Source organism: Lactuca serriola, chromosome 5 (assembly GCF_051521515.1).
Source record: "Lactuca serriola cultivar US96UC23 chromosome 5, Lser_US96UC23_V15, whole genome shotgun sequence".
Taxonomy (NCBI): domain Eukaryota; kingdom Viridiplantae; phylum Streptophyta; class Magnoliopsida; order Asterales; family Asteraceae; genus Lactuca; species Lactuca serriola.
Window position 1 is genome coordinate 78,884,302 of NC_136412.1, and position 26,598 is coordinate 78,910,899.

At 41.2% G+C, this 26,598-nt stretch overlaps 1 protein-coding gene across 1 annotated transcript; it reads right to left on the reverse strand.

Annotated features, from left to right (window-relative positions):
* Nucleotides 1–252: 252 nt before the first annotated feature.
* LOC145049622 (uncharacterized) lies at nucleotides 253–2,915 on the reverse strand. The gene is made up of 2 exons (XM_078998006.1): nucleotides 1,628–2,915; nucleotides 253–821 (listed from the first exon to the last, which is right to left on the reverse strand). The coding sequence occupies exons 1-2, from the start codon at nucleotides 2,913–2,915 to the stop codon at nucleotides 253–255; spliced, it is 1,857 nt and encodes a 618-aa protein (XP_078854132.1).
* Nucleotides 2,916–26,598: the final 23,683 nt, after the last annotated feature.

Below are 26,598 nucleotides of genomic sequence, written 5' to 3' on the forward strand. Positions count from 1 at the left end.
TGGGCCCATGAAATCAATCCCCCATACATCAAAATTTTCACAAACAAGGATTGGATTTTGGGGCATTTGGTTCTTTTGCGAAATGATTCCCATCATTTGACACCGTTCACAACTTTTGCAAAACAAGTAGCAGTCGCATGACATGGTTGGCCAAAATAGTCCACATTCAAGAACCTTTCTCAAGGTTCGGCTAGGTCCGAAGTGTTCCCCACAAGCAAATTCATGACAGAATTGCAAAATAGATTAATGCTCTTATTGGGATACACATCGCCTAATGATTTGATCGGGACAATGTTTCCACAAATAAGGCTCATCCCACACATAGTATTTTGCATCACTTTTGAGCTTCTCCTTTTGAGCACGTGTGAATGTGTCGGGATACATTTTTGTGAACAAAAAGTTAACGATATCGGCATACCAAGGAATAGATTGAGTAAGGGAAAATAGATGCTCATCCGGAAACTCGTCCCGCAGCGGGAGAGGAGTTTCATTTGAAGTGATCCGGCTTAGATGATCGGCCACGAGGTTCTCGCATCCGCTCTTGTCCCGGATTTCCAAATCAAATTCTTGTAACAGTAGGATCCACCGGATGAGTCTTGGCTTTGCATCTTTCTTTGTCATCAAGTACTTGAGAGCCGCATGATCCGAATACACTATGACTTTGGTGCCAAGTAGATATTGCCGAAACTTCTCCAAAGCAAACACTATGGCCAATAGCTCCTTCTCTGTGGTAGAGTAGTTGCTTTGAGCATTGTCTAGTGTCCTTGATGCATAATAGATCACGTGGGAGGCCCTCCCAATCTTTTGACCCAAAACGGCGCCTATCGCATAGTTGCTTGCATCACACATGATCTCAAAGGGGAGATCCCAATTTGATGCTTGCATGATGGGAGCGGATGTAAGCAACTCTTTGAGCTTGTCGAAAGCTTCTTTACACGCCTCATTGAACTCGAAATCAACCTCCTTTTGCAAGAGTTGGCACATTGGTCTTGTTATCTTTGAAAAATCTTTGATGAACCTTCGGTAGAAACCTGCATGGCCCAAAAAAGAACGAACTTCCCGAACACAAGTCGGGTAAGGTAAGCTTTGGATAACATGAATTTTGGCCTTATCTACCTCAATTCCTTTTTTAGACACAATGTGACCCAAAATGAGACCTTGACTCACCATGAAATGACATTTTTCAAAATTTAGAACCAAATTTATTTCAATGCATCTTTTTAAAATTTTGGTGAGATTGGCAAACACTCTTGAAAGGAGTTGCCATATACCGTGAAATCGTCCATAAAAACCTCAATTATGTTTTCAACGTATTCTGAAAAGATACTAACCATACAACGTTGGAACATGGCCGGGGCGTTACACAATCCAAATTGCATTCTTCGGTATGCAAAAGTACCAAATGGACATGTAAATGTCGTCTTTTCTTGGTCTTCCGGTGCCACCGGGATTTGGTGAAAACCGGAATACCCGTTTAGACAACAATAATGGGATTTCCCCGCCAACCTTTCTAGCATTTGGTCGATGAAAGACAATGGAAAATGATCTTTTCGTGTGCTTGCATTAAGTTTGCGGTAGTCAATACATACTCTCCACCTGTTTTGCACACGGGTGGGGACCATCATACCTTTGTTGTTTTCGACCACCGTGATTCCCGTCTTCTTTGTAACGACTTGTACCGGGCTCACCCACTTGCTATCCGAGATTGGATATATCATCCCCGCATCTAGGAGCTTCAAAATCTCTTTCTTGACCACTTCCATCATTGGCGGATTCAACCTTCTTTGTGCGTCCCATCTCGGCTTGCATTCATCCTCCATTAAGATCTTGTGCATACAAGTGGAGGGACTCAATCCCTTGATATCCACAATCGTCCAACCCATGGCTTCTTTATGCTCCTTCAACACCTTGACGAGTTGTTCTTCTTCAAATTCGGTTAAGTGAGTCGAAATGATAACTGGAAGGGTTTCATTCTTTCCCAAATAGGCATACTTCAAGTGTTGAGGTAAGACCTTCAATTCCAATTCGGGTGGTTGAACAAGGGATGGAGGCAATTTTGTATGAGTTGGGGGCAATTCAACTTGCTTGACATCTAATCTTGTGGATTTCTTCATCTCCATTTTATTTACCAACTTCTCGACTTCCGGATCCAAAGAATAAAGTTTTAATTGCTCGGCTAGCTTCCCACAATCGAACCCATTGCTTAAAATCATCTCCAACATATCACCGTTAGATAACTCAAACAATTCTTGAGTAATTGGCTCGACAACATCAACAAAGTATAAAGATGAAACATCACTAGGATATATCATGGCATCATAAATATTAAAACTTATTGTTTCATCATCAAACTCCATTGTCAAACTTCCCGCATACACATCGATCTTCGTCCTAGCTGTCTTCAAAAACAGTCTCCCAAGCAAGATTAGATCTGATTTGGAGGACACTTGCTCATCTAGATCAATCACATAGAAATCCGTCGGGAAGACCAGTTGGTTCACTTCCACTGGGACGTCTTCCAAAACACCTCTAGGAAAGACACTTGATTTATCCGCAAGAGAGATTATGACACCGGTTTCACTTAAGGGTCCGACATTCAATGATTCATACACCGAATAGGGCATGACATTGATAGAGACACCAAGATAAAGCATAGCACTACTTAAAGTGACATCTCCAATCTTGCAAGGAACCGTGAACATTCCGGGATCTTTGCATTTGGGTGGAAGTTTCCTTTGTAAAAACGCGGATGTGTTTTCATTCATCAAAATTTTCTCATTTCCCTTCAACTTCCTCTTGTTGGTGCAAAGTTCTTTCAAGAACTTTGCATATCTCGGAATTTGCTTGATTGCATCAAGTAGAGGGATGTTTACTTCCACCTTTTGGAAGGTGTCCAAAATCTCTTTCTCCTCCATATTCTTCTTTGAAGTTGCAAGTCTGGAGGGGAACGGTGGTTGACTGGCTATTGGTGTTACTAGAGGGGTAGTCTTCTTTGGAACTCCGACTTGTGCATCATTCTTGATTATAGGTTCTTCAATGGGAATGATCTCTATTTCTTCCTCTTCTTCCCTTGGCTTCTTCTTTGAACTACTTTCTCTGGCTTGTTTGCCACTTCTCAAGGTCACCACATTGACATTTGGGTTCTTTTCGGTTTGAGAAGGAAGTTTACCATGGGATTCCAACTTGCTTATAGACGTAACTATATCTCCCATTTGTGCTTCAAGTTTGGAGATACTAGTCCTTGTCTCTTTTTGGAATTGTTGGGTACTAGTGGCTAGAGATTTGACAATGTCTTCAAGAGACATTCCGGAGCTACTTGGTTGAGACTGAGGAGGTTGTTGATGATGATGTGGAGGGTGCAATTTGGGTTGATAGTGTGGTTGCTGATGTTGGTATTGAGGTTGTGGTGGTGAATAAGACGGTCTAACTAATGCATTTTGAGGCAATGGTCTTGGGTTGTAGCTCATGTTGGGATTTGGCTTCCAACTTGAATTATATGCATTTTGGTAACCGGATGGTTTGTTGTGGTAGTTTTGGAACTCTCCCATGGCATTCACATGTTCTGCATCTTCTTGAAGGATGGGACACATATCCGTAGGATGTCCCATTGTTGCACATATTCCACAAACCATCACTTGTGGAGTTTGTCCCATGGCTAGCTTTTGGACAACAGAGGTTAGATCATTTATTTGAGACTCAAGATTTGATGTTCCCACTTCATTGACTTTGTGTTGTGTGTCTCTCTTCATGTCTTGGCGAGGGCCAAAATGTTGTGAATTTGCGGCTATGGTGTTGAAAAGTTGACTTGTTTGTTGTGGAGTTTTACTAAAGACATCTCCACCACTTGAGGCATCAACTAGTCTTCTCTCCATTGGCAACAATCCCTCATAGAAGTGTTGAATGAGGAGTTGTTCCGGAATTTGGTGTTGTGGGAAACTATAGCACAAGTTGTTGAACCTCTCCCAATAATCATGGAAAGTCTCATTTTGACCTTGGCGGATTCCACAAATCTCATTTCTAAGACTTGAGACTCTTGAGGCAGGATAGAATTTATCAAGGAAAGCTCTTGCCATGTCGGTCCATGAGTTGATCGACCCCGGTGGAAGATAGAATAACCAATCTTTTGCTCTATCGGCCAATGAAAAGGGGAATGCCCTTAGCTTGATTTGGTCATCGGTTGACCCTTGTGGCTTCATGCTAGTGCAAATAATGTGGAACATCTTCAAATGCTTATGAGGGTCTTCATTCTCCAATCCATGAAAAGTTGGTAGGTGATGGACTAAACTTGACTTCAACTCCGAGCCTCCTTCCAAAACCGGGTAATTGATACCGGTTGGAGTTTGTGTAACATCGGTCTCCATCATTTGCCTCAAAGTTCTTTCGGGAACTTCTCATCCGTCCGCCATTGCAATTGGTTCAACAATGGGTGGATTTGTTGTAGGGGTGGTGTTTCGGGAATTTCTTGGCGAGGGTCGGGACTAGAATCGGGTTCTATATCACTTAATGAAGCGGGTTCAACCTCCGGATCCCCGTGAGGATTAGAAGTTTGACCACGTTCAATTCGCTTTTCCTTCGCCAAATGCCTTGCTTCTTTTTCGATTTCTGGATTGTAAATCAAGTCACCTGTACGCTGAGATATGGGCATAGAGAAACAAATTGATTAAAAATAAACCAATCCCCGGCAACGGCACCAAAAATTTGGTGGTTGTCGAGGCCAACACAAATAATAACCCTAAATATTACACACTAAAATAGTGTATAGTGGTAAAGGGATCGAGTCCACGGAGATTGGTTCAATTTATAACTCAATGAAAAATCTCTTTGTAAAAATATTTGTAAAATGACAATAAAAATAAAATGGGGGGTTTTGGTGTTTTGAAATACTTGAAACAAACTAGAATTAACTATGATTTAAATAGTCAAATGCAACAAAAATAAGAGTTTGATGTAAAATCAATAAAGGAGAGATGGTTGACTTAAAGTTTCCTCACTTTGACTTTTGATGAACATATCATTAGAATCCAATGGTGCAATACTTTGATTTAAATCCCCAATTTGGTTATATTAATCCAAGGAGCTTGAGATTACCTAGACTTTTCTTAATTGTTGAAATGGCTAGAGAAGCTCATAACAATTTCCTTAGTCAAAGTCACTAATTCCAAATAGCATGTAATTCGTGAAAGTCAACTAGCATTAAGAACCAAAAAGTCACCAAATCCAAGAGGAGTCAATTTCTTTCACTACCATGTTGGAGAAAATGTTTTTATGATTGTGTGAAGCAAAAACAACACAAAAATCATTTGTTGCTTGCTAATTTGAGGATCCTTTACTTAATCAAGAAATTAGCCAACTAATCACCACAAACACATTTAAACTCATGAATAAAAACAGACTAGTAGTGATAATATGATAAAACACAAAACATTTCCATAAAGATTTAAGAACAAGTTCATGGATTCTTCAACATTCAACAAAAATTCAAAGGATTCAACAAAAAGTCAACCAAGATTAGTTTAGCCAAGCATGACTAAACTCAAAGAAACAAAGTTAGAGGAAATTGTACCAAACATTTTACAATAATCAAGAGGTGAAATCAAGATGTTCTTGAGGTGTTCTTGGCCTTCAAAAGCACTCCAAACTCCAGAGAGAACAAGTCAAACTCGGACCTTCAAGATAAGGCTAAAGAGGCACACCCACCTTCCCAATATAGAGCTCTTAGCAAAATCCCGAAATTTCCCTTGTCAGGAATCCACGCGGGCCACGGAGAATCTTACGCGGGCCGCGGGCTTTGACGGGTAATTTTGGGCTTCATCAAGTCTTGGGCCCCAACAGCTAATCCATTGGCCCAGCTCGAATCCAATCAGCTCCTAGCCCATTTTTCTTCAATATTTCTTCAATTAAAGTCCAATTTGTCTTTCCACATCACTCAAAACTTCCGCAAACTCTTAAACATCGATCTTGCACACTCAAGAATTTTCCCGCGCCCTTTCAAATTTAATGTTCAACACTTCTGCGCCTTCAAGCAATCGACAAGCCTACTCCCTTGATCACCTCCAAAGCCATCAAGCATGATATCCCCATTGCTCTTCAAGTCCAAACGCCATCCAAAAGATCCTGCACACTCCCGCTCCTCTAGTTTCCTTAAAATCTGCAATAATGCTCAAGAAACTAAAAAGTACCCGCAATGGTCATAAAAATTAAAAAAAAAAGGAAAATATGCATGGAAATTAACTAAAATGCGAATGGAATGCGCTAAAAAAACTATAAAAATAAGTAAATAAAATGAAGCTATAAGCAACCGAACCTGAACCTAAAACTGACCTAGACCCTGAACCTCCTGCTCTGTGATTTGTGACCACCATTCTGAAACAAAACACATAATTGTCAGGGTCATACATAATCTTGAGAGGTCTCACACACTCTCCAAGTTCCCTAGTTCTATCTCAACCCTCCTTGACTCAAGTACGGATCCTATGCTTTTAGTAGTACGGGCCCATACTACCTTCTACATCTATCCGTACTTTCCTTAAGGATTGCTTTGACTTCATGAAGTCCCTTTCACTACTACTACTCACTTCACTAATCTCATCCTAGGCTTAACCTAGGGTAACTCTCTAACCTACTCTCCGCCATCAGCTGCATAAGAAATCCTTGCCACCCTTACCTAACTAGCTCACAAATACCATTACATATCACTAAGATCAGATAATTCTTCGAATGAGAGGTCCTACCCTACAACGGTTGGACTCAGACAATAGTTATGAAATAGGGCTATACCTAACGTTCTGAAATTATTAAATCCTTTCAATATTTAACTTAATGTATTCGTTTACTATTTAATTAAAGATAACTAGGACTCCTAAAAGCACAAAGCACGCAGCATTCGGGCATTGAGTAACCCAAACCAAACATATCCTAATCAGGCTATATTATCTTTGACTAGTCAGTACTATCATGCAGCTCAACAAGCACATACAACAGGCATATAAGGCATATTTCTAGATCCTTAGCTCTAATCTAGCATGCAGTTCTCATAATCATATCATATCATAACATAACATGTATGGGTATCTTAGGGAAACCTTAATTGAACTCGGCCGATTGCACGCATCACACACCTTGTTCTTTCTCAAAACTCTTTATTTTAATTTTTTATTTTTAGAAAAACTATTTTCTTGTAAAAAATCTTTCAATCCCTCGATTTGAGTCCAGACACCCCCGAAGGTGTGCCAGAATCCCTCAAACCAAGGCTCTGACACCAACTTGTAACATCCCAAAATCCAAGACCAAAAATTTCATTTTTAGTTTAATAATTCATAAAACAGATTATTGAAAACATCATTAAGTTATCTCATATCATAAAAACCCATAAGTTATATGTCTCAAAACAAGCCATAATAATGTCAGAGTACAAATCCCAAGAACATCATGGTGCGGAAAATATTGGAGTGATGCGCTGCAGTCATGCAAGCTCCTTTTCCTTCAAGGAAGAAGTACCTAAAACCAAAACTGAAAACCTTAAGCACAAAGCTTAGCGAGTTCCCCCATCATACCACATACCATACAATAAACATACGGTCAGGTATATCTGGGTGCCCGGCCTACCCTGCTGAGCATATCCGGGTGCTCAACATACCTTTGTTAGGCATACCGGGGGTGCCTGACCTACCCCTGTCAAGCATATCTGGGTGCTCAACCTACCCTGCTAGGCATATCTGGGTGTCCGACCTACCCTTCAGTTTATTTCAACCAGTTATGAGGACTATTTCACCCTTACCACTACCACATAATAACATAGCATAGCATACTGTAAGACATATATGGGTATCCGACCTACCCTCTAGTTTATCTCAACCGGCTATGGGGTCTAACCTACCCATCCTACCACTACCACATAATATCATAGCATACTAGCACATAAAGCATAACAGATAGTGGCATACCATACAATTATCACAAAGACAATCATCTCAACTATAATCAACTACTAGTGGGTCAGGATTGGTGCCTTCGAACCACTTCTACTGGAAGGTAACTCACCTCGATAACTAGGAAATAGCTACAAAAGCTCCTACTCTGAAATCAACCCCTCTATGACTCCTACACATAATCATTTCCTTTAATTACCCTTTTCATACTGATAACCCTTCTAAGGGTCAACTTTGGTCAATGGTCAAATTCAAATTCAACATCCTAGTTTACACAACTCGCCGAGTTGGTATGTCTACTCGTCGAGTTCCATGATCCATAAAACCCTGGAAACCTCGATCCAGCTCGTCAAGTTCTTTCATGAACTCGTCGAGTTCCTCCTCATAACTGAGTCGGGACATTTCACTCACAATTCATCGAGTTCCTCCTTGAACTCGTCGAGTTCTTCAATCTTCAAAACCCAAAAACCATGGCCAACTCACTAAGTCATCTCCTAGACTCGATGAGTTTGCTCAGTAACAGAAAAGGTTGGGGAACCATGACCCAACTCACCGAGTTGGATGAACAACTCGTCGATTCCCTTTGCAAAAATGAATAATATGATTTAAAATACATAACAGGATCCAGACGTTGCATAGAGTCTTAAGGAAAACTACATGCTTAGACTGAACACAAACCAAAGCATATCGTGAGTGCAATTTCCTTGAGAATTGGGAAGAGTTATGAAAGCCTAAGTATATCTAAACCTAAAAAAGAAATTGAAGAAGTTTTGGGTAAGAAAGAAGTTGAAAAAAGGTGGAAAAAGGGACTCCCAAGCAACCCAAGCCAGTTCTGAAATAGTACAAGCAGATGTTGCCATTCCCGTCTAGACTGAAGAGCACAAAACACGAGCGAGAGGATGAGGAGATCATGGACACCTTTCATAAGGTGGAGGTAAATATCCCACTTTTAGATGTTATTAAACAAGTTCCTCGTTATGCTAAATTTTTAAAAGACTTATTTGTTTCTAAGAAAAAGCTAAAAATAAACGAAAGTTTGCGAAAACATTTTTGCGATTTTGCAAAAAGGTTTACCTCCAAAGCGCAAGGATCCAAGAATTTTCTCGATTCCTTGTAAATTGGGAAACCTTACTTTTCCAAAAGTCATGCTAGACTTCGGTGCTTTAGTTAATGTCCTCCCATTTTATGTTTTTTGGAATATTAAAACTAGGAACTTTACAAAAGACCAGGACCATCATTCAGTTGGTTGATCACTCAATAGTACAATCCAAAAATGTGTATTGGAGGATGCTCCTGTTCAAGTGAATGAATTAATTTTTCCCGCTGATTTTTACATCTTGGACATGGGCAATGTGTACATTTTTTTAGTAAAAATTCAATAATTTTAGGAAGGTCATTCGTGAAAACTACAAAAACTAAAATTAATTTTTTTAATGGCACACTTTTAGTAGAGTTTGATGGGGATGTGGTTAATTTAAAATAAATGTAGATGAAATTACTTCTGATAATATTTTTGTTAATTTTTTGGGTACAAGTAGTTCTTTGGCTAAGTTCTGTTAATTTTTTAGGTACAAGCAATACTTTGTCCGAGGTTTTTGAAGGTTGTTGACTCCACATCTAAACGGATCTGGAGTGAGAAAGAAAAGAGTTAGGCTGAAGAGAAGTCTCAACCATACCAGTTGATAATCTAGTTGGGGAAAGTTGAGCAAACTACTTTAAAAAAACAAGGGTGGCTTTCCAGGAGGCAACCCGCGAGGTTTATTTTTTTTGCATTCAATAAAGAGATGGTCGTGGTTCCAGTCAATCTTGGGGAAATCAGAGGATATTATCTAGAGTCTCTAAAAATCAAATTTTCCTCCAACATCATTGTCCAAATTAGAATTTTCTGCAAACTTATCTGGTACATTCTTTCCTAGCTGCAACCTTTTGCTTTTATATGTTATATGAGTTGTTCATTCCTCTCTGAGCATTTATGACAATGCGTCATTTTAGGATCGGGGAGGGGGTTAGTTTGAAAATTTGCATTTTAAGTTAAAATATTTAATAATTTTTCAGTTTTTTAGTTAAAATTTTCAAATTTCATTTGCATTTTATTTTTGCATTGTATTTGCATTAAAAAATTTGAGAAAAAATCCAAAAATATTTTATGTTTATGTTTTTATTTTTCTGCATTTATAAAAAAAAACATTTTTATTTTTAGTTTATCTTCTACATATATAGAGAAAAAAACAAAAAAAGAAAAAAAATCAAAAAAAGTCATCATATGAGGAAATTCTTACATTTGATAGCTATATAAAGATGGGAAATGAAACACCGAAGCGGCCAGATCGGTAGTGGTAAGTTCATTAATAGTTCTCAGAACTATGGCTTGCAAATTACCGGGATCTTAGACGCCGACTGTAAAAAAAATAAAAATAATTGTATACCGAAAACACTGCGTGAGTTGGGATAAAACAAGTTCATAACTAAATGCTTTTGAATGTTTACCAAGAACCTTGGTTGACAAGTCTGGACACACGGAACACGGACCTATTTGTTGACACGCGTTATTTTTGCTGTAACAAAGAGTTTTATATCAGATCCATACAGTCAAAAAGAAAAGAAGGGTACGGACTGTCATATTTGATACCCAAGTCAAAGTTCAAGCACTTAATAGAAGAAATGTCAAGACATACAAAAAGAAGATTGAAGAACTCAAAGTCAAAGGTAAAGATACAAAGAATCAAGTTCAATCATTTCAATGGCCACCTCAAAGTCAAATCTGGCGTGAATGAAGAACATTGTGATATGATATTTGTTGCTCTCATGTAATGTCCGTAGATAAGGGCTAGTCAATTTAGAGACGATAAGCATCAAAAATGACTTTTATGGAAAAGATTATTTAGAAGGAGTAATCTTAACTAAGATTTAGTTTATGTTACGAGGTTTCTAAATATATAAAGAACGTCAAAATCCGAGTTATAACGAAGAAGTTATGACCTGTCGAAGTTTCGCGACAGAACCGGCACGACACAGCGCGACGTAAATAGTGAATTTACGTTAGAGCGATATTTATCCAAAACAATCTAAACGATAATTCAAGATCTCATCGATAGTAGTGCAACGACGGAAAGACGGACGAAAACGGACGTCAGAGGAAGGAGTTATGAGTTTATAGCGGAATTTTCCTGTCCCGGCCTATTAAAAATAATATATAAGTAACTTAATTATAATATATTATAAATAAATTCAAAATTAGCCAATGGAGTCTAAGCGAGAGTTGTAGAGCATAATCTCACCTTCGCGTCGATATAAAGAACGTCGAAAACGGAGTTCGTATACGAAAGTTATGAATTTCTGAAGTTTGGGGCGCGAAACCCCAAAACTGTCAGATACTACGACGTGGCAAGCAGTGCCACGATGTGGCTAGTCTTTTGACACCTCCGGGAGTCCCCCAGATGCAATTTGCGATGACGCATGCAGTGATGACCAAGCCCACTACGTGGAAAAAGATGCCACGATGTGGCAAGGGCAGATTTTGACCTATAAATAGATTTGAAGGGCCAGCTGAGTTTTGTTGCTCATTCTCTCATCTCTCACCTGTATTGCATCGATTTACGTGCAAAGAAGTACCCCTAAGCCCCGGTATCAACCCCGATAACCGAAGCAAGTCCCCAAGCCCGAAGATCCCGAGAAGAAAAGAGTTTTCGAGCCGAAGCTCTACCCGCGAGAAGCCCAGTGTGCGAAGTGATCCCGGTTTCACCAAAGAATACTACTCTTAGAGCTGTAGTGTTGTCCAAGCATCGTCTAACCAGGTGAGCGTATAGTCACTTTCATCTTACACGTAAGATATGAAGTATTTTATAAAATACGTGCTATATGTATATATATTGTTGTTTATAGGTGTGGGTGTGTGGTTACTTTCTTCTAACGCATAAATACGAAGTATTTTATACGAAATACGTTATATGTGTATATTTTTTTGTTATATGTGTGAATGTATATTCACTTTCTTCTACCGCATAGATATTAAGTATTTGCTGTGAAGTACGTGCTAGGTGTTTATACATTGTTCGTTTACTTGAGATAGATGTTGAAATAATGTTTTATACATGTTTTAAAAGATTTAAACTGTATATGTGTTTGCATCTACAAATATCTTGGGTAGAACATGGGTAGATGAAATAGTTGATGTGAGACGAAATAATAAGTAGTTTTGAACTCAATGTGTTCATTAGGTATTTTTGAACTCTATGTGTTCACTTGGTGATTGAACTCAATGTGTTCATTAGGTATTTTTGAACTCTATGTGCTCACTTGGTGTTTGAACTCAATGTGTTCATTAGGTATTTCCGAACTCTATGTGTTCACTTGGTATTTTTGGACTCAATGTGTTCAGTAAGTATTTTTGAACTAGATGTGTTCACTTGGTGTTGTTGAACTGAGTGTGTTCACTAAGTGTTTTAGAACTAAGTATTCACCAGATGTTTTGAATTAATTGTTCACTAGGAGTGTTAGAACTAGGTGTTTGTTAAGTATTTTGAACTAAGTGTTTACCAGTCGTAATTTGTGCACCTTGGCAGTGGTGGACTTTGTGTCAATTCCTTAGGTCAATCCTTAGGAATAAATGGATAGAGGATAGTTGATTCTTAGGGTAAATATTTAAGAAATAAAGGAGATAATGGGAATGAGTATTTGGGTTGATTGTTTGATAATTGAATATAATAAATGTATTATTGTGGGTTGAAAACCCTATATGCTCACCAGACTCCCAAGCCTGACCCACTCAGTTTTCTTTGCATTACAGGTAATGGGACAAGAGTATAAATTGGTGGACTTGAGAAGAGATTTTGGATTATAGATCAGTAGTTACAATTAACTGTTGTAAGGTCTATTTTATATTGTTTATGCTTTTGGTCTGTATCGGAACATGACATCCCGATGTTTTATTATTTAATGAAAATACATTCTCTTTGAGAAATGTTTTGATAAATTTTATCATATTTTGTTTTGGGAACAAATTCCGCAAATCTTTTAATACAAAGGATTTACTCTGATTTTATAAAACAAAGCATAAACAAAAATCGGTCTTTTCTGGCCGTGAAATTGGGGATGTCACAGTTGGTATCAGAGCAATAGTTTAAGCGAACTAGGAATTTGTAGGAAACTTCAAGACTTAAACTTAGAATGCTAAGCGATGATTGTGAGTTGAGTGTGTCTAAAATATGTTAGGTAGTCCACCTAAATTGACACAAGCATTAGTTTATTTTAGGAATGATGCCTAAAATGCTTTATGTGCTAAATGTTTTGTGTAATAACTATATTGATGCTATTATTTGTTCGGGTCTATGGTCTGTAAGTAACCGGATCTGGAAACCTTATGTGTGTAGGATTCTAAGCGTACGACTACGATATTAGAACTAGCATGTAAACGTTTCGAAGTGATAAGCAGATTTATACGTTTATCGTAATTAAAACTTTCTTATCTTAAAAAATTCTCGCTTGGTACACCGAATGTCTGCTTGGGTGTACAAAATGTTATGGTCAAGACTCGTAGAGAATTGAGTAAATGGAGGAAATGAAAGGCTTATGATAGTGAATGACACCTATCGGAAGATACCGTAAGAGTGGTGTCTTGCCTTTAGTTTATGTCTGATAAAATAACGGAACGTTTAGAGGAGTACGGTGCGTCTAAAGTACACCTTTGATTGGCGGAATGATGGAACAATTGGTGTTATTCCTGAAGTTGTCCCATCGGATGAACTTTCCACCACCAACCAAGGTGAAGCAAGATTGATGACTGGAGATACGCATGGAAGAAGTCCTAGTAGAGTCTAAGAAATTTTTTATGATTATTTGGACACATTCATATGTGTTAAGTTGCTTTGTGACATTAGGACTTGGGGACTGGGAGACAATACTTGGGACGAGTATGAGTAGGTGTGAATGGTAGTAGATATCTATGCTACCGGAAGCACAGGACTCGTACTTGGATCAGGGAAAGTCACAAGGTTACCAAGAAGCTAGTGATTGGTCTCGTTTTATTCAAGTATGTCGTTACCATTGTTTCGGTAATGACTAATGTGATGATTGTTATTCCGACCCTAGTGGTCATATCAAATTGAGTCCGACTACGATGAGAGGTCATCAGGACACGACCCATCGGTCTGTTACAATAGATAAGGGAATGTACTTATCCTAAGAAGAAGAAGGAGTCCTCAAAAAGGATTTATTTTGTAACTCGAAGGTTATGATTGAAAGTCCAACATAGTACGAAGAGCAGATGCAGGATTGAGCATCAAGGTTATTACTTAGGATGGAGAGATAACTTATGGAGTCAGTATACAAATCCTATTTCGTTGATGATTCCGGGACGTAATCATCCTAAGGGGGAGATAAGTGTAACGCCCGTAGATCAGGGCTAGTCAATTTAGAGACGATAAGCATCAAAAATGACTTTTTTGGGAAAGAGTATTTAGAAGGATTAATCCTAACTAAGATGTAGTTTATGTTACGAGGTTTCTAAATATATAAAGAACGTCAAAATCCGAGTTATAACGAAGAAGTTATGACCTGTCGAAGTTTCGCAAGAGAACCTGCACAACACAGCGCGACGTAAATAGTGAATTTACGTTAGAGCGATATTTATCCAAAACAATCTAAATGAGAATTGAAGATCTCATCTATAATAGTGCAACGACGGAAAGACGGACGAAAACGGACGTTAGACGAAGGAGTTATGAGTTTATAGCGGAATTTTCCTGTCCCGGCCTACTAAAAATAATATATAAGTAATATAATTATAATATATCAAAAATAAAGTCAAAATTAGCCAATGGAGTCTAAACGAGCGTTGTAGAGCATAATCTCACCTTCACGTCAGTATAAAGAACGTCGAAAACGGACTTCGTATGCGAAAGTTATGAATTTCTGAAGTTCGGGGCGCGAAACCCCAAAATTGTCAGATACCACGACGTGGCAAGCAGTGCCATGACGTGGCTAGTCTTCTGACACCTCCAGGAGTCCCCCAGATGCAACTTGCTATGACACATGCAGTGACGACCAAGCCCACGGCGTGGAAAAAGGTGCCACGACGTGGCAAGGGCAGATTTTGCCCTATAAATAGATTTGAAGGGCCAGCTGAGTTTGGTTGCTCATTCTCTCATCTATCACCAGTATTGCATCGATTTATGTGCAAAGAAGTACCCCCGAAGCCCCGGTATCAACCCTGATACCCGAAGCAAGTCCCGAAGCCCGAAGATCCCGAGAAGAAAAGAGTTTTCGAGCCGAAGCTCTGCTCGCGAGAAGCCCGGTGTACGAAGTGATCCCAGTTTCACCAAAGAATACTACTCTTAGAGCTGTAGTGTTGTCCGAGCATCGTCTAACCAGGTGAGCGTATAGTCACTTTCATCTTACACATAGATATGAAGTATTTTATAAAATACGTGCTATGTGTATATATATATATATATATATATATATATATATATATATATATATATATATTGTTGTTTATAGGTGTGAGTGTGTGGTTACTTGCTTCTAACGCATAAATACGAAGTATTTTATACGAAATACGGGTTCTGTGTATATTTTGTTGTTATATGTGTGAATGTATATTCACTTTCTTCTACCGCATAGATATGAAGTATTTGCTATGAAGTACGTGCTAGGTGTTTATACATTGTTCATTTACTTGAGATAGTTGTTGAAATAATGTTTTATACATGTTTTAAAAGATTTAAATTGTATATGTGTTTGCATCTACAAATATGTTGAGTAGAACATGGGTAGATGAAATAGTTGATGTGAGACGAAATAACAAGTATTTTTGAACTCAATGTGTTCATTAGGTATTTTTGAACTCTATGTGTTCACTTGGTGATTGAACTCAATGTGTTCATTAGGTATTTGAACTCTATGTGTTCACTTGGTGTTTGAACTCAATGTGCTCTTTAGGTATTTCCGAACTCTATGTGTTCACTTGGTATTTTTGGACTCAATGTGTTCATTAAGTATTTTTGAACTAGATGTGTTCACTTGGTGTTGTTGAACTGAGTGTGTTCACTAAGTGTTTTAGAACTAAGTATTCACCAGATGTTTTGAATTAATTGTTCACTAGGAGTGATAGAACTTGGTGTTTGTTAAGTATTTTGAACTAAGTGTTTACTAGTCGTAATTTGTGGACCTTGGCAGTGGTGGACTTTGTGTCAATTCCTTAGGTCAATCCTAAGGAATAAATGGATAACGGATAGTTGATTGTTAGGGTAAATCTTTAAGAAATGAAGGAGATAATAGGAATGAGTATTTGGGTTGGTTGTTTAATAATTGCATATAATAAATGTATTATTGTGGGTTGAAAACCCTATATGCTCACCAGGCTCCCATGCCAGACCCACCCAGTTTTCATTGCATTACAGGTAATGGCACAAGAGTATAAATTGGTGGACTTGACGAGAGATTTTGGATTATAGATCAGTAGTTACAATTAACTGTTGTAAGTTCTATTTTATATTGTTTATGCTTTTGGTCTGTATCGAAACATGACATCCCGATGTTTTATTATTTAATGAAAATACATTCTCTTTGAGAAACGTTTTGAAAAATTTTATCATATTTTGTTTTGGGAACAAATTCTACAAATCTTTTAATCAAAAGGATTTACTCTGATTTCATAAAACAAAGCATAAACAAAAATCGGTCTTTTCTGGCCGTGAAATTGGGGATGTCACGGTTGCTATTAGAGCAATAGTTTAAGCGAACTAGGAATTTGTAGGAAACTTCTAGACTTAAACTTAGAATGCTAAGCAATGATTGTGAGTTGAGTGTGTCTAAAATAAGGTAGGTAGTCCACCTAAATTGACACAAGCACTAGTTTATTTTAGGAATGATGCCTAAAATGCTTTATGTGCTAAATGTTTTGTGTAATAGCTATATTGATGCTATTCTTTGTTCGGGTCTATGGTCTGTTACCGACCGGATTTGGAAACCTTATGTGTGTAGGATTCTAAGCGTATGACTACGATATTATAACTAGCATGTAAACGTTTCGGAGTGATAAGGAGATTTATATGTTTATCGTAATTAAAACTTTCTTATCTTCAAAAAATTCTCGCTTGGTACACCGAATGTCTGCTTGGGTGTACAAAATGTTATGGTCAAGAATCGTAGAGAATTGAGTAAATGGAGGAAATAAAAGGCGTATGATAGTGAATGACACCTATCGGAAGATACCGTAAGAGTGGTGTCTTGCCTTTAGTTTATGTCTGATAAAATAACGGAACGTTTAGAGGAGTACGGTGCGTCTAAAGTACACCTTTGATTGGCAGAATGATGGAACAATTGGTATTATTCCTGAAGTTGTCCCATCGGATGAACTTTCCACCACCAACCAAGGTGAAGCAAGATTGATGACTGGAGATACACATGGAAGAAGTCCTAGTAGAGTCTAGGAAATTTTTTATGATTATTTGGACACATTCGTATGTGTTAAGTTGCTTTGTGATTTTAGGACTTGGGGACTGCGAGACAATACTTGGGACGAGTATGAGTAGGTGTGAATGGTAGTAGATATCTATGCTACCGGAAGCACATGACTCGCACTTGGATCAGGGAAAGTCACAAGGTTACCAAGAAACTAGTGATTGGTCTCGTTTTATTCAAGTATGTCATTACCATTGTTTCGGTAATGACTAATGTGATGATTGTTATTCCGACCCTAGTGGTCATATCAAATTGAGTCCGACTAGGATGAGAGGTCATCAGGACACGACCCATCGGTCTGTTACAATAGATAAGGGAATGTACTTATCCTAAGAAGAAGAAGGAGTCCTCAAAAAGGATTTATTTTGTAACTCGAAGGTTATGATTGAAAGTCCAACATAGTACGAAGAGCAGATGTAGGATTGAGCATCAAGGTTATTACTTAGGATGGAGAGATAACTTATGGAGTCGGTATACGAATCCTATTTCGTTGATGATTCCGGGACGTAATCATCCTAAGGGGCAGATAATTGTAACGCCCATAGATCAGGGCTAGTCAATTTAGAGACGATAAGCATCAAAAATGACTTTTTTGTGAAAGATTATTTAGAAGGAGTAATCTTAAATAAGATGTAGTTTATGTTACGAGGTTTCTAAATATATAAATAACGTCAAAATCCGAGTTATAACGAAGAAGCTATGACCTGTCGAAGTTTTGCGACAGAACCGGCAGGACACAGCGCGACGTAAATAGTGAATTTACGTTAGAGCGATATTTATCCAAAACAATCTAAATGAGAATTGAAGATCTCATCAATAGTAGTGCAACGACGGAAAGACGACGAAAACGGACGTCAGACGAAGGAGTTATGAGTTTATACCGGAATTTTCGTGTCCCGGCCTACTAAAAATAATATATAAGTAATATAATTATAATATATTAAAAATAAAGTCAAAATTAGCCAATGGAGTCTAAGCGAGAGTTGTAGAGCATAATCTCACCTTCGCGTCGATATAAAGAACGTCAAAAACGGAGTTCGTATGCGAAAGTTATGAATTTTTGAAGTTCGGGGCGTGAAACCCCAAAACTGTCAGATACCACGACGTGGCAAGCAGTGCCACGACGTGGCTAGTCTTCTGACACCTCCGGGAGTCCCCCAGATGCAACTTGCGATGATGCATGCAGTGACGACCAAGCCCACTACATGGAAAAAGGTGACACGACGTGGCAAGGGCAGATTTTGCCCTATAAATAGATTTGAAGGGCCAGCTGTAACACCGTAAAAATTTGAACAATATTTCACTTTGAAAAACTCATAGAATATCATTCACATTCATAAAAGTAACATTGTATCAATATTGTATTAGTACAAAACCCTAAGATCAAATATATAAACTCCCACGTGCGTGTGTACGGATCATGCCGGCGCCTTCCCGCGATCATCACTGGTACCTGAAACACATAACACATAACACTATAAGCATAAATGCTTAGTGAGTTCCCCAAAAATACCACTCTAACACATAATAGCCACTCGAGGCTGTAACTTTGTCGACCATTAGGTCAATGTGTCTCAGTGGGCCCTTCAGCCCCAACTCTCTGTGGGCCCTCTGGCCCTAACTCTATGGACCCGAAGGTCCTAACTTTGTGACTCTGAATCATGCACATCACATATCACAATAAATCACAACACATAAATAACATACAAATACACTGACATATAACTCTAAATCACTTTGTCACATAACTCTGCTACCACACTAGGTAAAGTATAGTGAGAAGACTCACCTCAGGCGTCTCGATAAATCTCTGACTTGGTAGAAATATGGCCTAACCTCTGCCTATTCACATAAAGTAAATACTCTCATAAATATAATTCTCGAGACTAGACTCGACCCTCTATTGGCACCTTCAGAAGGGTAAAAGACTATTTCACCCCCTCTTGACTTAAATACCCCATTATTGACCAAACCCTAAAAGTCAACGGTCAAACTTTGACCCAACTCGCCGATTGCACTCCGGAGACTCGGCGAGTACACACATGTCCACTAACTCTTTGTCCCGCTTGGTACGTCGAGTCTCTCCCTATACTCGACGAGTCACACCAGGCATGAATCGCGGGGCCACCCCAACTCAACTCGCCGTATCTCAAGAATAACTCGGCGAGTACAGCCTTGTACTCTGGTCCTCTAATCCCCTTCTGACTCACTGAGTCATCCCCCAACTCGGCAAGTCTACTCACTGAGTGATTAACGGGCAACCTTCATACTACTCGCCGAGTCTGTTCTTGAGACTCGGCGAGTTCATGCCATGCACAAACTCAAAACAACTTCTGAGGTCAGATCTGTCCCATACAATCATAGATCCGACCTCCCTAAGCCTGATAATCACGTAAAGTTCGGACCTTGACACACATATAACGTAGAAATGGCCCAAAATGGTGATTTAGCCCCAAAAATGTCATCCCAAGCTCATGACTTCCAAAATGACTCATAAAGCTCCAAGGGTTTAGGTCTCTGGACCTCTTTGAGTCCAGAACCAAGGCACAAACTCGATGAGAGACCAGTTGCTCCACATAACCATCCTCAAAAGGGGTTATAAAACCCTATTTCTAAGGATCAACACCAAAACTAGAGAAGGTTCGAACTATTACCTCAAAAATGAAGTCTCTGAACTCTGGAACTGCTAGAATCACACCTCCTCTTGCTCTTGATCACCTTCTTCTTGCTAAACCAAAGGTACAAAGATCAAATGAGACTTCTTCTTCCTCACAACGATTTGGCTCACTTAGGGTTCTCTCAAGGGACTGGTAGCCACAATGGGAGGCTATAAGTGCCCTTAAATAGGCCCCAAACCCGGGGGATTAGGGTTTCATTAAACAGCGTGGACTCGCCGAGTCCACGGATGGACTCGCCGAGTCTGGACGTGACACCGGATGGACATCCGCGACCATACTCGGCGAGTCTTGGCACCAACTCGTCGAGTTCCTCCACAAACTCCAAAAATAAATTATTAAAATAATCTACCTGAGAATCCAGATGTTACAATTCTCCCCCACTAGAATCAGACTTTTCCCTCGAAGTCTCACTCTGAAAACAACTTCGGATGCTGCTCACTCATCTCATGCTCCGGCTCCCAAGTAAGCTCTGACCCTTTCCGATGCTGCCACTGGACCTGCACCAGAGGCACTTCCTTTTTCCTCAGAACCTTGATCTTTCGATCTCGAATCGCCACTGGTCTCTCAACGTAGTTCAGGCCCACATCCACCTGAATATCCTCTAGTGGTACCACCGCCGACTCGTCGACTATACACTTTCTCAGTTGCGACACATGAAAGGTGTCATGAATCTAACCCAACTCTGCAGGTAGCTCCAACCGGTAGGCTACCCTACCTACCCTTGCGATCACCCTGAAAGGACCAATATATCGGGGCCCCAAATTTCCCCTCTTCCTGAATCGGATCACTCCTTTCCAAGGAGAGACCTTCAGGAGAACGAAGTCGCCGACCTGGAACTCGAGCTCGGACCAGCGCCTGTCCGCATAACTCTTCTGACGGCTCTAAGCGGTCAATAACCTCTGCCTGACCTGTTGTATCTGCTCATTCGTCTGAAGCACGATCTCTGTACTACCCATCACACGCTGCCCTACTTCTCCCCAGCAAATGGGGGTCCGACGCCTCCTCCCATACAACAGCTCAAAAGGTGGCATACCAATGCTCGAATGATGGTTGTTGTTGTAGGAAAACTCCGCCAAGGGCAAATACGTGTCCCAACTCCCGCTGAAATCCAACACGTATGCCCGGAGCATATCCTCGAGCGTCTGAATCGTCCGCTCGCTCTGTCTGTCAGTCTGGGGGTGGTATGCGGTACTAAAATGAAGTCTACTACCCAATTCCTCATGGAATTTCTTCCAGAATCTAGAAGTGAAACGCACATCTCGGTCCGAGACAATCGAGATTGGCACTCCATGCTGTGATACCACTTCCCTCACATACATTTCTGCTAACTTCTCTGCGGAAGAGCTCTCGCTAATAGCGTGGAAATGAGCGCTCTTCGTCAACCGGTCTACAATCACCCAAATTGCATCGACGCCCCTCGCAGTCCTCGGCAATTTGGTGATAAAGTCCATGGCAATTTGTTCCCACTTCCACTCGGGAATCTCTAACGGTTGCAACTTGCCGTGCAGTCTCTGGTGCTCGGCCTTAACCCTGCGACAGGTTAGGCACCTCTCCACGAACCATGCAACGTCCCTCTTCATACAGGGCCACCAATACTCCCTTTTCAGGTCCAAATACATCTTAGTGGCCCCCAGATGGATCGAGAACTTTGATCGATGAGCCTCTTCCATCAAAATGGTACGCGTTCCGCCCACATGCAGTATCCAAATCCGACCTTGAAACGTCATAAGCCCCCGGTTATCGGTAACAAACTCTGATACTTGCCCGATAACCCGCTCTCTCTTCTGGTTTTCTGGTCTCACGACCTCAGCCTGAGCTCCTCGAATGGTGTCCAAAACCGGAGTCATCACTGTCAATCTCATACAAATGTCACGCATCGGAACACTCTCCGCCCTACGACTCAAGGCATCAGCTACCACGTTGGCTTTCCCCGGGTGATACAAGATCTCGCAATCATAATCATTTACCACATCCAGCCATCTCCTCTATCGCATATTCAGGTTGGGTTGATTCATCAAGTACTTCAGGCTCTTGTGATCCATGTATATGGTACACCGGACCCCATATAGATAGTGACGCCAGATCTTGAGGGCGAACACTACTGCCCCCAACTCTAAATCATGGGTAGGATACCTCGCCTCATGAGACTTCAGCTGCGTCGATGCATATGCTATCACATGGCCTCTCTGCATAAGCACTGCTCCCAACCCTGATATCGACGCATCACAATATACCACAAAATCCTCCATTCCCTCCGGAAGGGCTAACACCGGGGCTTCGCATAGTCTCTGGCGAAGTGTCTTGGAGGAGGCCTGCTGCTCTGGACCCCAAGCAAAAGCTACACCCTTCCGGGTCAACTTAGTGAGTGGCACGGCGATCTTGGAAAAATCCCTGATGCATCTCCGATAATAGCCTGCCAGTCCTAGAAAACTCCTGATCTCCGTGGGTGACCTCGGCACCTCCCAACTCATCACCGCCTCAATATTGGCCGGGTCGACCAATATCCCTTTCTGGTTAACGAGATGTCCTAGAAACTGGACTTCTCGTAACCAAAAATCACACTTGGAGAATTTGGCATAAAGCCTCTCCGATCTCAAGACCCATAGGATCTCTCTCAGATGCTCCTCATGCTGCTCTCTAGATCTCGAATACACAAAAATGTCGTCAATGAATACGATCACCGAGCGATCCAACATCGGTCTACACACCCTGTTCATGAGATCCATGAACACCGCTGGTGCATTGGTGAGCCCGAAAGGCATCACCACGAACTCGTAATGCCCGTAACGAGTCTTGAACGCTGTCTTCTGGATATTCTCATCTCGCACCCTTACCTGATGATATCCAGACTTCAAATCGATCTTGGAGAACCAAGATGCTCCCTACAACTGATCGAACAAATCGTCAATCATCGGCAATGGGTAATGGTTCTTGACTGTCAATTTGTTCAACTCCCGGTAATCAATGCACATCCGGTGTGAACCATCCTTTTTCTTGACAAAAAGGATAGGAGCTCCCCAAGGCGAACTACTCGGCCGAATAAACCCCTTTCCCAGTAGCTCCTGCTTCTCTGGAGGTGCAAGGCGATAGGGCGCCTTGGTGATAGGTGTGGCCCCCAGAACCAAATCGATACTGAACTCCACCTGTCTCTCGGGAGGTACGCCCGGCAACTCCTCCGGGAATACATCCGGGAACTCACGCACTATCGGAACCTCTCCTACAGACCTCGGTCTCTCTGACTCCACCCTCGCGTCCATCACATACGCTATGTATCCCTTACATCCCTGCTGAAGACTCTGCCTCGCCCTGGCGGCTGAGCAAAATGTTGAACCGGAACGTGTACCCTCGCCGTACATCGTAAGAACTCCCCCACTAGGGTCTCGCATGGTCACCAGCTGTCGTTCGTAGTTGATGATCGCTCCAAAATGGCTCAACTAGTCCATGCCCACGATGACATAGACATCCCCCATCGTAATAGGGACCAAATCTATCGAAAACTCCACCCCGAAAATCTCAAGTACACAACCTCAAATTACCTCGGTGGTATACACCGCTCTCTCATCTGCTATGGAAACTATCAGAGGTCGACTCAACGCCTCTCGACTAATACAGATGTGTCGGCTAAAGGCCAACGATAAAAAAGATCGACTCGCACCCGAGTCAAATAGCACTAGAGTAGGTACAGAATTCACAAGGAAAGTACCTACGCATAACATAATATAAGCCCAATATCTCAATATACAAAAGAATACATGAAAGAGTACATACCGGCCATGACATCGGGTGTTGCGCGGACCTCCTCCGCAGTCAACTGGAAGGCTCTTCCGCGTGCCTTCGGTGCCTCGACCTTCGCAGGCCGAACATCTGTAGCTCTCACCGTAGCAAGGGCCGATCCCGGAGATGCTCCCTGCGTTGACCCTCGCAACTGTGGACACTATGCCTTCCGGTGTCCAGTCTGCTTGCAATGCAAACAGACTGAAAAACCCTTGGGGCAATCCTTGGCCATGTGCCCCTCCTTGCCACACTTGTAGCAAGACCCTGCTCTACATATCCCATCGTGGCTCTAGTCGCACTTGCCACAGGTGCGGCCCTTCTGGTTCCCAGATCTCGAATCAGCGGGTTTGGCCTGCTTGGCTGCCGGCTGAGACTGAGCCGGCCGCCGATCCTTTCCCTGAGACTCAGCCTCCTCCCTAGCTTGGGTCTCCAACTCTATTTCCCTCTTCCGGGCATTTGCCTAGAGCTCAGCAAATGTTCGGTACGATGAGTTCGGTACGATGAGTTCACCACGAACTATCGTATATCCCTCCTCAACACACTCAAATACTGGCTCATACATGCCTGCTCGGAGGACACGTGCTCTGGGCAGAACATCGCCCTCTCATGGAACTTCCGAGTAATCGCTGTAACCGACTTAGTACCCTGCTTGAGGGTCAAAAACTCCTGTGCCAATCGCTCCCTCTCCACCTAGGGAACGTACTCATCTCAGAACATCGCATTGAACCTCTCCCAGGTTGCTGCAGCAAGCTCAGCAGGCGTGTAGTGTGTTGTCACAAACTTCCACCAGTCCTTTGCTCCCAAGCGAAGCTGGTTCAGTGCAAACCGAACTCTCAAATGCTCAGGGGATGAGCAGGTAAAGAAACACCCCTTAATGTTTGATATCCATCTCATCGCTGTAATTGGGTCCTGGGTCCCATCGAACTCTGGTGGTTTCGTGTTGCTGAATTCCCGGAACAGCAACGCATCACCACCCTGCGGTCTCGTCGCAGCTATAGCTGCAGTGGCTGCAGCAACAGCAGCCTCAGAAAGAGTAGCGTATCTCTCTTCAAATGTCTCAATCAGAGTGGTCTTGATAGATCCGAACATCTCTGGTATCTCTACCTTGATGGCCGCAGCCACCTCCTCCTGAATTATCCTACGGATCTCAGCCTCGCTCGTGCTACTACTCTCTGGTGTGTGGCATGTCCCAACCATGGTCTCCTTCTGAAATACAACATAAGAATATTAGAGACCCCTTCGAGTATAATCACACTCGATAACTCCACCCTACTTGTTTCTTAGTGCCCTAAGGATTCTTACTTGGACTGCGCACCAACCCGGTATCTTCAGTAGTACGGGCCAAATACTACCGTCCATACCGCATCAGCATTCATCCCAATTCCTCCTCCTTGAGCCCCAAATCCCAAGTACTCTACTCTCTCTATCATGTGCTACTCAGTAGCAAATCTCTAATAAGCACCTCGCTGCTATCTAAACACTCTTAAGCATCACTAGCAGCAAAACCCCTAGACTAAGGCATCATACATCAGGCCACTCTAGTCCTAATAAGAATACCTAGTCTACTCTAGCATGCATATCGAAATTCATCATATAGAATAACATAACATATCTGATAATCACTTATTATGAGGGTATTTTGGGAAATCACCGTTCGGGCATTGGCTGATCGTACACACGGCTCTGCTCTATTTGTCTCAAAACTCTTTTTATTCTTTTTCAAAAATGTTGTTTTATTATTAAAAAATTCCTCAAATCCCCAGTTTGAGTTCAGATACGCCCGAAGATGTATCCGAATCCCTCAAACCAAGGCTCTGATACCAACTTGTAACATCGTAAAAATTTGAACAATTTTTCACTTTGAAAAACTCATAGAATATCATTCACATTCATAAAAGTAACATTGTATCAATATTGTATTAGTACAAAACCCCAAGATCAAATATATAAACTCCCACGTGCGTGTGTACGGATCATGTCGGCGCCTTCCCGCGATCATCATTGGTACCTGAAACACTTAACACATAACACTGTAAGCATAAATGCTTAGTGAGTTCCCCAAAAATACCACTCTAACACATAATAGCCACTCGAGGCTATAACTCTGTCGACCATTAGGTCAATATGTCTTAGTGGGCCCTTCAGCCCCAACTCTCTGTGGGCCCTCTAGCCCTAACTCTATGGACCCGAAGGTCCTAACTCTGTGACTCTGAATCATGCACATCACATATCACAATAAATCACAACACATAAATAGCATTCAAATACACTTGCATATAACTCTAAATCACTCTGTCACATAACTCTGCTACCACACTAGGTAAAGTATAGTGAGAAGACTCACCTCAGGCGTCTCGATAAATCTCTGACTCGGTAGAAATATAGCCTAGCCTCCGCCTATTCACATAAAGTAAATACTCTCATAAATACAATTCTCGAGACTAAACTCGACCCTCTATTGGCACCCTCAGAAGGGTAAAAGACTATTTACCCCCCCCCCCCCTCTTGACTCAAATACCCATTGTTGACCAAACCATAAAAGTCAACGAAAGTCAACGGTCAAACTTTTACCCAACTTGCCGAGTGCACTTTGGAGACTCGGCGAGTACACACATGTCCACTAACTCTTTGTCCCGCTTGGTACGTCGAGTCCCTCCCTATGCTCGACGAGTCACACCAAGCATGAATCGCGGGGCCACCCCGACTCAACTCGCCGAGTCTCAAGAACAACTCGGCGAGTACAGCCTTGTACTCTA

What these genes read in the sequence shown, in the direction of transcription:
- LOC145049622 (XM_078998006.1), bottom strand. Translation starts at nt 2,915, where the DNA reads ATGGAGGAGAAAGAGATTTTGGACACCTTCCAAAAGGTGGAAGTAAAC. An exon ending in GGTGGTCGAAAACAACAAAG is followed by an intron (nt 822 to 1,627) that starts GTATGATGGTCC and finishes ACTATGCGATAG; the next exon opens with GCGCCGTTTTGGGTCAAAAG.